This window comes from Podarcis filfolensis (assembly GCF_964270895.1).
Source record: "Podarcis filfolensis genome assembly, chromosome: 2".
Taxonomy (NCBI): Eukaryota; Metazoa; Chordata; class Lepidosauria; order Squamata; family Lacertidae; genus Podarcis; species Podarcis filfolensis.
The window spans coordinates 93,222,606-93,236,159 of record NC_139605.1 but is presented as its reverse complement, the minus strand read 5'-3'; the positions used below and the strand labels follow the sequence as shown (position 1 = coordinate 93,236,159).

At 43.8% G+C, this 13,554-nt stretch overlaps 1 protein-coding gene and 1 long non-coding RNA gene across 2 annotated transcripts; both read right to left on the bottom strand.

The window, feature by feature from the left end:
* Positions 1–325: 325 nt before the first annotated feature.
* Positions 326–5,297, bottom strand: LOC310755498. The gene is made up of 2 exons (XR_014544397.1): positions 3,906–5,297; positions 326–3,849 (listed from the first exon to the last, which is right to left on the bottom strand). It is a non-coding gene; the product is annotated as an uncharacterized lncRNA (long non-coding RNA).
* Positions 5,298–9,689: 4,392 nt separating this feature from the next.
* MYADML2 (myeloid associated differentiation marker like 2) lies at positions 9,690–12,567 on the bottom strand. The gene has a single exon (XM_083598373.1). It carries the CDS (start codon positions 11,819–11,821, stop codon positions 10,919–10,921), a length of 903 nt encoding a protein of 300 aa, XP_083454499.1. The 5' UTR covers positions 11,822–12,567; the 3' UTR covers positions 9,690–10,918.
* Positions 12,568–13,554: the final 987 nt, after the last annotated feature.

Below are 13,554 nucleotides of genomic sequence, written 5' to 3'. Positions count from 1 at the left end.
AGGGATGGTATTTCAGGATTTATTTTATTTTACATTAGCAGTCACATATCAGGTGTTGCTTGGGAATCCTAAGAATCTAAGAAATCATTTCAGTTTTGAAAGGTTTAGTCTGCCATCATTATTGAAAATTACATCTAATTGTATATAAATACAGACAGAAAAATCCCGTTCCTTGCTCTGCAAAATGCAAGATTTGGTTATTATCAGTGCAGTTTTGAAAGGCTGATTCCACCATCTTGATTCAAAATGGTATCCAAACATAGATGACAACTTGCTCCTTGCAATTATTAACTTTCATAACTATATAGCATACCTTTCCTTTTCCTTTTTATTTTATTTTGTTCAATTAAACTGTTCTTTAATAAATAATAAAACAAACAAACAAAACCATCTGCTCCTTGATCTCAGGAACCATCATGCAAAAATTGGTTATGATGTTTTAAAAGATGTGCAAATGCATAGTGAACAATTCCCCAAAATATATAGTAGATAAGAGCACTAGGGAAACTCTTTCGTGTTATTAGCTCCTACTAATGACAGACAAACCAATAATCCAAGATAATCTGGCTTCTCCCTCAACTGCCATTAGCTGCTATCCCATCAGGAGTATCTCTTCCATCTACTCTGCTTAAAGACCAGCTTCACCAAGCTCAATAGTCATCAGCAGCTATTTCATCAGTCTGTAGGAGAGAGACAGACAGACAGATATTGGACTGCAGGGCCTTTCTGTCCATTGTGCCAAAAAACTCCTCCTATTAGCTCCTCTTCTTGAAACATTTCCATTCCAGCTGGTTGTTACAAGAACTCTGTACCTAAAAAATCGTGTCTCAGCTTTCTTTTTTCCTCCTCCCTCGCAATACGTTTTCCTTTTCCTCCTGTGTTTTAGTTTGGATTGTAAACCTGAACATTTCTTATTGGTGGCATTTGTTAGCTGAAGAGGCACCTTGAAATGCTTTAAATAAATAAATATTGAATCCTGTTTCTGTCTTCGAAGCTACCCTACCCACTTTCATGTTATCTGCAAATGTGGTTAGGATCCCCTCCACTCAGTCCAAATAGTGTATAAACATGTTAAACAACAGAACCCTGTGCTACTCCACTTGTAAAATTGATGAACACTGCAAATCCACTTAACACTTGCATTGTCTAACCCACATGAATTGTCATAATTCTTGCTGAAATCAATATAGTATTGTGTCCACAGTATTTCCCCTGATCAACCATGCTAGAAGTCCTATCAAAAAAAGAGAGATAAGGTTATTCAAATAATCAACAGTATTTGATGACTGCCATCCAATGGCATTTTGTATTTAACTGCATTTCATAGTTTGGATGCAATGGAATTTAATATTTGATATTTGATAGCTGACTTTATATGCATTCATAGCAGAGAACTGATGGGAGGATCACTTATATAGTTTTAATGTTAATGACTGTATCGATTTTAACATCTGTTTATCAAATTAGGTTTTTCTAACGTCACCAATAACTGAAACAAATTTGTAAATGATGTGCATGTGCAAGTATTGAATTCTGGATTTTATTTTGTACTGTTACTGTTTACTGCCAAACAAATACATTTACTTATCCTGTCAGCATGGTAAAATTACATTTGATTATATTTGCTGAATCAAATGCAACAATGTTTATTATTTGACAGCTGACAACTAAAAAAAGATTTCACATTTGACAACTGCCAAAATCAAAGCAATCAATAGATAGCAAGACCTAAGTGCTCAGATGTCTACTTTTGAAATCAAAAGGCATATCCAATTTTCTAATTTTAATTTATAAGTCAAAATTCTGCCATCAAAATTTATATGATATAATTTCACATTTTGGTACATTTCAAATCTTTGTGAATATTAATTTTAGTAGTATATACTGTATATATGCTAAAATTAATTCACAAAGATGAACAGAGAGGGGTGAGTTCATAGCACATTATCACATGCATGTGGTTTTCTTACATGGAAATTATATCCGTGTAGGAAATCAAAATGAGGGAAGCAAGCAACGAATGCAAATTCCCTGCAAATGGTCACCACCAGTGTTTGAGTAGTAGGGTCCACTGTCCTGGTATACCGTAATCATTGTAAACAGGTAGCTTATTTTAATATGTGCTGCCAAATGTGTTAATAGTCAAATTCTTTTACGACGTGCAAATATACTGTTGTGTGTTGCAAAATGAATCCTTGCAGAGTGAGTTCCTAACAGTACAAACCAATCTAGGATTCATTAACCACACTTGGAGGAGTACTGACACTCAACCAGTGAGGAAGTACTATGAGCAGTTCACTTCTACTTTCAGGGCACACAAGCTACAACTGTAGTCTGAGTTTAAGCTCATTTGAGAGGGGCCTTTTCCAGCTGTTGATTCATAACATTCCCAACATGCTTCTTCTGCGTTTTGTTTGATTTTTATTTTAAATTGCCTTGGAATCCTGCTGGTGTTAAACCGTATACACTTTGAGGAATGCATGTGGCATGGCTCCAACTGTCAATGACACTTTTAAAGGGTGGAAAGAAGATTTAAAGTGGATAGCAGGTGTGAGGAAAGGCTACTGTTAAAGTTGTGGTTTTATTTATAACGTGCATAATCTAACATTCAAAAAACACATTCAGCATTTTGCATTTAATGTCTTCATAGGTATTTATTTAATAGGAATTATATACTGTTTCATAATCAAAACCTCTACACAATTAATATACAGGTAGGGAGGTTATGTTATGATAATTCCCATTTTGGAGATATTGGCATCTTCAATCAGCTTCCTCCTTGAGCAATGGTATCTTTTAAAATTATCTTTTATGTTCAAGAGGCCTGGAAATCCACATACCTTCAATCAAACTATTAATTGCAGAAGTTGACTTTCCACAGGCACACAGCAGTTTCTATGGGTTTCTAGCACACTCACTGTAAGGCAAAAGTACATGTATTGGAGACATGGAAGCAGTTCTGAAAATGGCATCCCCAGACTCCTCTAATATATCATTGTAACGCTTGGTCTGTGAAATAATCTTTTATTGTTTATGGGTTTTACCAGTTTTATATTTACAGATCACATTTTCATGCCTATACAATAATTCACGTAGACATCCCCACCCAGCTTTCTATGGCAGTTCAGATACATCTCATTAAGGTCTGTGAAATATCATCATCATCATCATACCTGGTGCTTCTCTGTCCCCATCAACGACAACTAAGGATGTGGAGCAGAGGCAGGAAAAGGTACGCTATAAAGAGATTCTGTCCAGGGCAAGCATGACTACATGTTTGGAAGGACCAGATGAGAACTACTCTCTAGTAACATGGTGCATCCAATTCTAAACAAAACTCATAACCTACATTCATCCGTTGCCAATTCACATGGGCAGATGCAGAAAATAATGGACCATCACACACATGGAGGGAAGCTAGTGTCTTTGTGCTCAAAATGCTCAGACCTAATATTAACTGATTTCCAGAAATCACAGGAAGTTCCTGTGGAGATGTGCGTTTAAACAGATTTCAAGAAGTGAGAAAATCCAGTTCCTGTTGTTCTGCTGATAGAAATATTTATCTTTCATTGTATCAAAACCTGGGATTTTATTTGCCCTTCTGCTTTTGCTGCTGACTCAGATCATTCTGCTACATCCTCTAGGTTTCTTACAGTCCTCCCTGCTCTACTTGCAGTGCTATACTGAAAGTGTTGCTACCACCCTGTGGTTCCATAGTCATGCAAAACCCTCAGGGCACTGGGAACACAGCACAAAAGGCAGGCAGCTCCATACACTTCCTCTGCCAACACCACTACCAGTGTCCCTAGCACCACGGCCAAACTAAATGACCCTTGGAATCAACTGCAGCTGCCCAGGACTCTCCAGCCCGTGCACTGTGATGTCACCCTGCAGCCTTTCTTGACCCTGGACCCTCAGGGCCTCTACGTCTTCATGGGCAACAACAGCACAGTGTGGTTTGTGTGCCTAGAGCCCACTGCCCTCATCCACAGCAAGAAGCTCAACTCCACCAAGCAAAGGGGGTTTCTTATCTCTCTGTGGAGGGTAAATGGGTTCACAGCACCACCCATCTCTAAGACCTGGAAACAGGTGCACATCAAATAGCTGGTGGTGCAACTCAGCTGAAAGTCTCCTGCAGGATGCATCCTATGAGCTGCTGAATACTTTCCATGGGGAGCTGGCGGATGACCTGGCTGGTTCCTAACACAGTGAATATGTGGAGGATTGGAGCATCCAGGCAGAAAATGGATTCCTGCATTGCAGGGGATTGGAATAGATGAGTCTTGTCCGTTCCAATTCTATGGTTCTGTGGCTGACAAACGTAGCACTGAATTGGATAGTGGCAACAACACTGGGGCATCCTCTTGAGCATTATACAGCTTCCGGTGCCACCCCGATAGCTATCACTCTGAAAATCAGCAAAATGCCATTGCACTATTGCAGTTTCTTCCATAGTTCCTTTACAGAAATAGTGCTCCTTTCTAATGTTCTTCGTATTAAATTAGCCAGTACAGGCAGCCCCCCACTTACACGTGTCCAACATGTGTGTGACCATGTATACATACATTGCACTGAACCTGGAACTGACGCAGAAGTGCCATAAAGATGTCGCTAAAAGGGTGGAACGGGGGCAGAACTGGATGTTTGCAGGCTTTCTCAATGGGTTTCAGTTATATGGGATTTCACCGACACACAAGTTGCCTTAGAATGTAACCCCTGTAAACGGGGGACTGCCTGTAATTCTAATATGAGCATTTCCCACCACCTTCCTGTTTGGTACTAATGTACCTAGCAAATATGGAAAACTATGGGGAAGTAATTGGATTAAATCCCAGAGCAAATTTTTGTTTTATTTTTGCTGATCGTACACAATGGAACTGCTTAGCTCCATCCTTCTCACTCTCTGCAGAAGTGATTCACAGTGATTCTCACTCTTTCTGCAGGAGCAGAGGAAAGCCCTAGGAGTTTATTTGTCCTTAGTTCTTGATTTAATTAGAAACCTAATTAACGACTAATTAATAGAAACTTAATTAAAACTTGGGAAACGGGGGTTAGCACCAAAGTGAGTTCCCCATCCCATATTTTATGTACCTGATCTATGCCCCCAATGGCCACTTATGCTACACAAATTGAGACAACACAGCAAACATCTCATCATCCTTTGACCTCTATCCCAACTATATTGCTATCCTGCCTGAACTGTGTTTAGGATGTTTGCTACAGGATTACAAAACTAACCAAAATCCTGTGTAAAAAATGTGCAGGAAGAATGAGGAATTCTTCACTTGAGGCCATAGCTGTCAACTTACAGATTTTAAAATAAGGGACCAGCAGCCTTGAAAATAAGGGATCAGCAGCCAAAATAAAGGACCTTCAGCCTCACCTGTTCCAGGCACTCCAGTCTTCCTGTCCTCCTGCAGTCTGGTCAAACTCATGCTGGTAGCTTCGAGAACACTGTCCAACCAACTTTGTAACCAGAGGTTCAACTGAATAGAACCTGAATCACATGCACCACAAGGCCTATGCAGCCTCAACTTAAGATGGCTCCCCGTCCTGGCTTTGCACTGCAAAGTTTGCAGCAGCACGTGCAACAAATGGCGTCCAGCATTCAAAAACCCCCTCAGCTTGCATTAACTAGCCACACACACACAGCCTCCCCCCCTCGCCACGAGATCGCCAGTCACCCACCATTTTAGTCAACCAGCTCCTTTCTTTCCCCCCATAAGTCAATCGAAGGAGCCTCCAAAACAAATTCAAAAGCCCCCCCTCCCACGAGATCTCCTTTCCTTTTCCCCCACCATGTGCCCCCGCTCCAGATAGACCTTTTCGCCGGCAAGGGTGAGTGGGCCGTCGATGACGTATGCATCTGATTCCGATCCGAGCACTCAGCACAGGTATGTTCAACTTCTGAGCCCCTCTGAGCCAAAGGCAGAAAGCCCAGCCAGCAGCCAAACAAAGCTTCAAGGACAACCACCATCACCTCTCCGCTGGGAAGCGCTGAGCAAAGGCGAGTCCCCAGGGAACGCAGCCGATTTGATCAGCACAAGGCATGCAAGCTCCACCCCCCAGTCGTTCTTAGACTTCTTATTGGGTGAGCAACACAGCCAAGCAACACAGTTGGAGCCTCCCTCCTCCCTGGCCGGTTGGCAGGGAGGAAGAGGAGCTGCTTCCTTTGAAATTTAAGGGACATCATTAAAGGACATTTAAGGGACATCCATCAATAAGGGACAGCAGCGGGACATGGCGCTGGAATAAGGGACTGTCCCTTCAAATAAGGGACGCTTGACAGCTATGCTTGAGGCTATCCTGTGCTGAGCAGGGGCTCGGGCTAGGTGACATTCAACCTCCTTGCCGTCATTTTCTATGGATGGTTTTGACTTCCAGTTGGGTATTTTTTTGTAATGTTGTGGAACCACAAGTTCAGTATTAATATTCCACCTTATGCTGCTTTCAAACTGCTGAAGTAGTGTTACTTTATGCTCTATTGGTTTATTCTGTTTATTAATAAATTATTTTGGTGTTTGTCAACTGTAGCTGATAGGGAAAAGAAGAAGTGTGGGAGAAGAACCACAAGGTTTTGTGGCAAGAGGAGAGTAACTGGAAGCAGGGGTGAATTTAGCTTCTGGCAAAGTAGCCATTTGCCAGCTATAGAAGGCACACGCAGAGATATTATTTTTTTGGCAAGGTTTATAATTGTGGAAGGAAGGAAGCTTGACACATTCAATTTGGGGAGATGGAAATTAATGGAAGGACGGGATGCTCTGCAATGAAATGTTCCTCACCTCCAGAATCATTTTATCATGCATTCAGATCCTGACTTGGGTCTCATATTTTGCCTGGTGTTAGCCTCAAACTTCTCTCTCTCTCTCTCTCTCTCTCTTACTTCAGAGTAAGCAGAACTAGAGAATTGGGTTCCCCCCCCCCCACCAATCAAAGCTGTAAATGTCAGCATTAAGAAGAAACAATCCTATTCTGCATTCAGAAACAACAGGATTGCAATCAGAAATCTATTTTGCAGATTTCTAGAACTCCTTCTGGTATTATGAGGGTGCTCCCTTTCCCGCATTACAGCTGGGATGGCCACATTTTAACCTGGTAAATTCACAGTAGTCAATCCAGCCATTCAGTGGGCAAAAGAAGCTCATCATTTAAATTATGAAATACAGAATTGAAAAAGCTAGGTCACTAATGGGTAGTAATATTTAAAAGGCTTACTGCTACAGCTTGCATACTTCAGCCGCCAATCGTTCTGCTTTGCACAGGAACCAGAGCAGTTAACTGCTGTCTGCTTCCCCCCCCCCCCCCGTTAAGTCTGCTCAATGTAAGGGGGCTTCTGGAAAGAAAGGCTCAAGTTGTTATTCAGAATCAATTGGAGACATAGGTGGAATCTAGATATATAAAAAAAAGTTGTGAAAAAGCTTTTTAAAAATGTTTTGAAAAACTATTGAATTTGCCATAGCTCACCATTACCATCTAGTGTCACATTTGTATAACGCACTTTACAACACACTTACAAAAAATTATTTACAGCTGTATAAAGGTAAAGGGACCTCTGACCATTAAGTCCAGTTGCGGACGACTCTGGGGTTGTGGCGCTCATCTCGCTTTACTCGCCGAGGGAGCCGGCGTACAGCTTCCGGGTCATGTGGCCAGCATGACTAAGCCGCTTCTGACGAACCAGAGCAGTGCACGGAAACGCTGTTTACCTTCCTGCCGGAGTGGTACCTATTTATCTACTTGCACTTTGACATGCTTTCAAACTGCTAGGTTGGCAGGAGCAGGGACCGAGCAACGGGAGCTCACCCCGTCGTGGGGATTCGAACCACCGACCTTCTGATCAGCAAGCCCTAGGGTCAGTGGTTTAGACCACAGCGCTACCTGCATCCCTTTTGCAGCTGTATAGCTGAGTCTTATTGTCCAGCTAGATTTTGTTTTATATGCCACTCTGCTAGTGCTATTGTTAGGCAGAAAGAGGCTGTTGCTAGGTGCCATGAAACAACAGCAAGTTGTTTAATTTATTATTGGAGTATTTTTACTGCTAGGGAAGGAGTGAGACCTTTGTGGGATTTTCTGTCTCAGGTACCAGAATAACTTGACAGGCTCTAGGTACCATGCATGTTGATGGAGGTCGGGGAGTGCCACTGCTGCACTGCCTTAGGTGGAAAATATCCTGGGCCGGCCCTTTAAGTCACACTGAAAATGTTGTTGTTGGTATATGTCCATCTCATGAGACAATGGAGTGTCTCTTCCGAACGTGAAGTTAAACCACTGCATTAGCAGCAACGAAGTGACCTTTCCAGAGCGCAAGCCTGGGCAGTGTGTATGCAGGTCCTGGGCTGCTCAGACGACAAACCCCCCCCCCCCTGGCCTCGCTGATGCCAAAGAAGAAGAAGAGTTTGGATTTGATATACCACTTTATCACTACCCGAAGGAGTCTAAAAGCGGCTAACATTCTCTTTTCCCTTCCTCCCCCACAACAAACACTCTGTGAGGTGAGTGGGGCTGAGAGACTTCAGAGAAGTGTGACTAGCCCAGCAGCTGCATGTGGAGGAGCAGAGACACGAACCCGGTTCACCAGATTACGAGTCTACCACTCTTAACCCTACACCACACTGGCTCTCAAAGGAATGCAGAGCAATAAGTTTGGCACCAACTTGGCTGCAGGAGTTGCCAGAAGGAGACTACAAGGTGCCTCAGAGCATGTGTCTATTCATTGTGGCATCCCTGGTGGGTTTTTTTTTAAAAAGCACACTATCTGTATTAAGTTTCTTACCAGTGCCAGAATGTCTGTGTTTTCAAATAATTTTTGTGTGTGAATGTGCACTTAATAACATAATTAACACACTCTGTACTTCTCTGCATTCCATTCCCTTCTTACCTCACTGTCTGCAATCCCACATTCTCTCCAATCAACTCAGGGTAGCACTTTACGCATCTGATGGACTGTAGTCCATTAAACCTTATACCATAATAAATGTGCCACAAAACTGTTGTTTTGCTGCAAAAGACCAATACAGGATCCCCTCTGAGAAGATGAGACCTTTAGGACACACACACACACCCTGTAACTTTAGCTCTGTTTCATTTTAATATGCATCTGAGCTATATTAGGGTGTGTTGACATTAGTGCTTATTCCTCATCCAGCTGCTAGTTTTTGAAGCAGCATGCACAATTCATACCAGTCCACAATTCATACCAGTCCTGCAGTCTCTGGACAAATGCTGTTGCTTGATGCTTCCTTGCCCCTCTCAAATCAGCTTCAATCTGACTAGAGAACTGGATGCAGAGTTAAGCAGTAATGTGAACATACCCTAACAGCCACCACACATGTGCAGATGACAGCTTGATGAGCTGATGGGAGGCAGTCATGAGCAGGGCCATGCATCAGGTGAAGACATCCTTGGCCCCTCTCCAATGTGAACATTACTGTGCCAATGTGGCAGGCTGGGTGTGTCTGTGTGTTTGTGACCTTACTGCATTATAAGATACCAATGTGAGCATACGCTTAGACAAGGCAGTGGCATTCAAACACCATAAATCACTGTGTATTTCCAGACGGGAAGAAACTTGGTCTGTGTTTCTGTGCATTTATGTTTAGGAGGAGGAGAGGATATACAGTGAGTTGGTTGAGGGAGGAGAATAAATGCAAGACTAGGGTGCTCTGCCAATTAAGGAAAACACAGAATACTTTTGCCAACTTGCTATTTTTATTCTAGATTGGAATAAAGCCTTCCTACCTAATTCACACACATTTAATATAAGCTATTGGAATAAACTACTTGCTTTGGCTTCTTATATTTGAAAATGTCTCTGAATTCAGGTGATGATCCTGATCCACACCAAAGGAGACCAGCACACTTCTTTGCACCATGATGCATTTATACAGACATGTTTTCTCAGCTGGGAATCAAGAATCAGCACCTCCAGGAGTTGGACAATAGGCACTTGGTTGGATGTATTTAAATGTTACTCATGTCCTTTCAGCATTGTGAAAGACCAGCGAATCCAGGTCATGTTCTAGATCATTAAGTAATCTGCAGTTTGCACGGTGCCAAGCGTTTGCGGAATTAAACAATGTCTGTTGCCTAACTCTTGCAAAACGAAAACAACACAGTTTTATTTTGTCTAAATTAATATACTTTGGTTCAAAGTGTGGTTTTGGTTCAAAAGTCTGGCTTTGGTTCAAAACGCTAATGTCTTGTGTGTAGCCACAGTTTCCGCAGGCATAGCAATATCCCCAGATGCTTCTTGAAGGAATAACTGAGGGAAACAATCTGGAAGTAATTATTTTAGAGCTTGCAGCAACCTTCCCTACACCCATTGTCAATTACAAACTTGACAGTATTCACTTCACTTCTCAAACTCTTCCAAACAGGAATGTGCATCTCACCAACAACCAAGTACATGCATAAGGAAATTGTTATTTTCATACCCTGGGCTGTGGACGAGGGTCTCAGTCTTCTTGGTGGTTGTAATCTCCCCTCTCTTTCCCCTGCCTCGTCTGAAATTTCTGACAGAATCTATTAGGTTTAGTTATACGTTTTTCACTTTAACAGAATTTCATGGATTGAGCTGGGATTTTGGCAGTTGCTCTTTTGGGCCTAGATATTTTTCTATTCTTCTTGCAGTTTTAACTTACCCAACAATTTTCGGATGAACAATTCAGGGTCCAAAACCTGTTTTTCCCACCCTTAGTACTAGGCCTTACAAAACCTATTAACATGTAGAGTCACTGATGCATCAAGCGTACACATCTGCTGGAAATGAGGGTGGTGTTGCAGATGCATCACTATGTTTCTTTCATGATCAGGCCTCTTTTGATCAAGACAAGTTCTTTTGGTGTGCCCTGGATGTCAGCTTTCTAGGCGGGTCCCAAAACTCCTGCTGCCTGAGTCATTTATGGTTTTTTTGTGGCTACTAGGGGTGTGAGACGAAGCGGATGCGTTGTGAGTAGGCTAAGTCCACAATGTAAAGCACCAGGTTCACACACGTGAACACTGCGATGACCACCTGGCTGTCCCAGGGGCACTTGCCTCTGGAGCACTGGTAAGGGCGGTTTGGGGAGCCGTACTTACGGTCAAAGCAGAACACTGGCCAGATCACTGCGGCGCTCAAGTACATCAGGACAGCCACAAAAGTGTAAACAACCACAAAGCGCTCAAAGGGGCACTTCAGCATGGCTGTCTTTCCCGTGACACTGAGGGCAACCACCACCACTGTCACCACAAAGCAGAAGCTGTAGACAGCCACGCACCACTGGGTTGCTACGTACCGGTCGTATTGGCTGCCGTTCACCAGAGCCCCAAATATGATGCAAGCTACGAAAGCCTGGACAATTTTCAGGAGGCCAGAAACGGTGGCCATGTAGCTGGTCACCTGTCCCGGCTTGGCCCTCGTGAGGAATACTTCCGCGGCGTAGGCAAAAAACAGAAGCCCTGCGAAAACACTGGCCGAGATGCGGAAATCTCTCGCCTCGCACCCGTTGGAATGGCAGCCAAACTCGACATACAGCGGATAGATCACGGCAGCTGTGATGGACATGAGGGTGGCAAGCATGGCGAAGGCGGCGGTGAAATTCCCCCAAGAGATGCTCAGGCAGCTGTGGAGGCGTGTGAACTCGCAGGTGACGATAAAGACGGTGACTGCGAAACAGAAGCACCAGACGGACATGCAGAAGGTGCCGTAGGCCGCACTGAACCCTCCTCGGTGGGCCACAAGGCTGAACGTGGTACATCCAAAGGCTGCCTGCAGCAACCGGGCAGCTCCAACACGAGATGCCACAGCAGCCATGTTGAGGTGTGTCCCTCTTGAGCTCTCCATCTTCAGATCAGGACCCCCCAGAATGTTTCTTTTGTGGTCGGATGTCGGCTGCTTGTCCTTGAGTTTCTACCCGACGCTGGATGACTAAGCGGAAGCTGCAGGGTGAATAAGCCCCATATCCCTCCGCCAAAAACCTTTGCTGGCTGCTATTTATGCCGCAGAGCGTACATTTCTGGCAGCTTTTTGAGATAGTGTTGCCTCTGCAGTAAGAGTATTGACCTGCCCTTCTGGTACGCTGCAGTTATGATCCATCAGCCCTGCTCTTCCGGGGTCTGTGTGTTGAGTAGTCTGTAGGCATCCCTGTCACTCTCACTCCATCTCAGCTGATCAGTTTCTCCCAAGTGGCTAGCAGGACGCCTATTCCGTCTCGGTTATGCAGCTGTAGCTCTCTACTATGTTGCTGCAAGGAGCCAGCATATAAATAGGAAGGTGTATTAATAGACTTATCTGGAATGGAATGAACTGCGCGGTCTGTGCAAAATAACGAGAGGGTTTTAGTTTCACCCAGTGCTGCTTTGCATGTTACTTTTTAAGCTCTGTGTCAAAAACCAAGTGAAAGTAATTTGAATTGCCTAAGACTAGAGCATGGGTAGGCAAACTAAGGCCCGGGGGCCAGATCCGGCTCAATTGCCTTCTCAATCCGGCCCGTGGACGGTCTGGGAATCAGTGTGTTTTTACATGAGTAGAATGTGCCCTTTTATTTAAAATGCATCTCTGGGTTATTTGTGGGGCAGGAATTCGTTCATTATTTTTTTTCAAAATATAGTCCAGCCCCCCCCCCCAAGGTCTGAGGGACAGTGGACCAGCCCCCGGCTGAAAAAGTTTGCTGACGCTTGGACTAGAGTCCCAGAAGAAAGTACGGGGAAGCAAGGAGTCCACCTAAAATATATCATTTGTTTTGTCATGTTGAACTTTTTCTGCATGGTTGATAGTGGTTGCGGGGAGACATTCCATCTCCTTTCAGGGATTCCCTGAAACTGACTATTTGACCGCAAGAGTGAACTCGAGAGGGCTAGTCACTTTTGTTGTTGCCATTTGTACTGAAGCTGGCTTACGCAAATTCTATTGTTTATTGTAGTGATGGCCACCAACTTGGATGGCTTTAAAAGAAGATTAGACAAATTCAAGGAGGAAATGGCCTCTAGCTATGATAGCTATATACTATACCCAGAGGCGGTATGCCTCTGACTGTTGGCAGTCACTAATGGGCAGAGTGCTCTGGCACTAAGGTCCTGCTTTTAGGGTCCCCACAGGCATCTGGTTGTCCACTGTGGCAACAGACTCCTGAGCTAGATGGGCCCTGATCCTCTTAAGTTATTTAAAGCCCTTTAAAGCCCTATACGGCCTAGGACCCTCGTACCTACAGGACTGCCTCTCCTGGTATGTCCCATGGAGGACCTTACGATCTTCAAATAAAAACATCTTGGAGGTCCCGGGCCACAGGGAGGTTAGGCTGGCCTCAACCAGAGCCAGGGCTTTTTCGGCTGTGGTCCCGATCTGGTGGAACGTTCTGTCACAAGAGACTAGGGCCCTGTGGGACTTGACATCTTTCCGCAGGGCCTGCAAGACAGAGCTGTTCCACCAGGCCTTTGGCTGAGGCACAGCCTGACCCCCTCCTTTTGTAATCCTCATAGAACTCTGGCCCAATGATTGCCATTAATTTGACTCTGAATTGATTTTAGAATGTATTTCAATTAAATGCTTATGATTTTATGTAAACTGTGTTATTTTTA

Coding starts and splice junctions, on each gene's coding strand:
- MYADML2 (XM_083598373.1), bottom strand. CDS start 11,821: ATGGAGAGCTCAAGAGGGACACACCTCAACATGGCTGCTGTGGCATCT.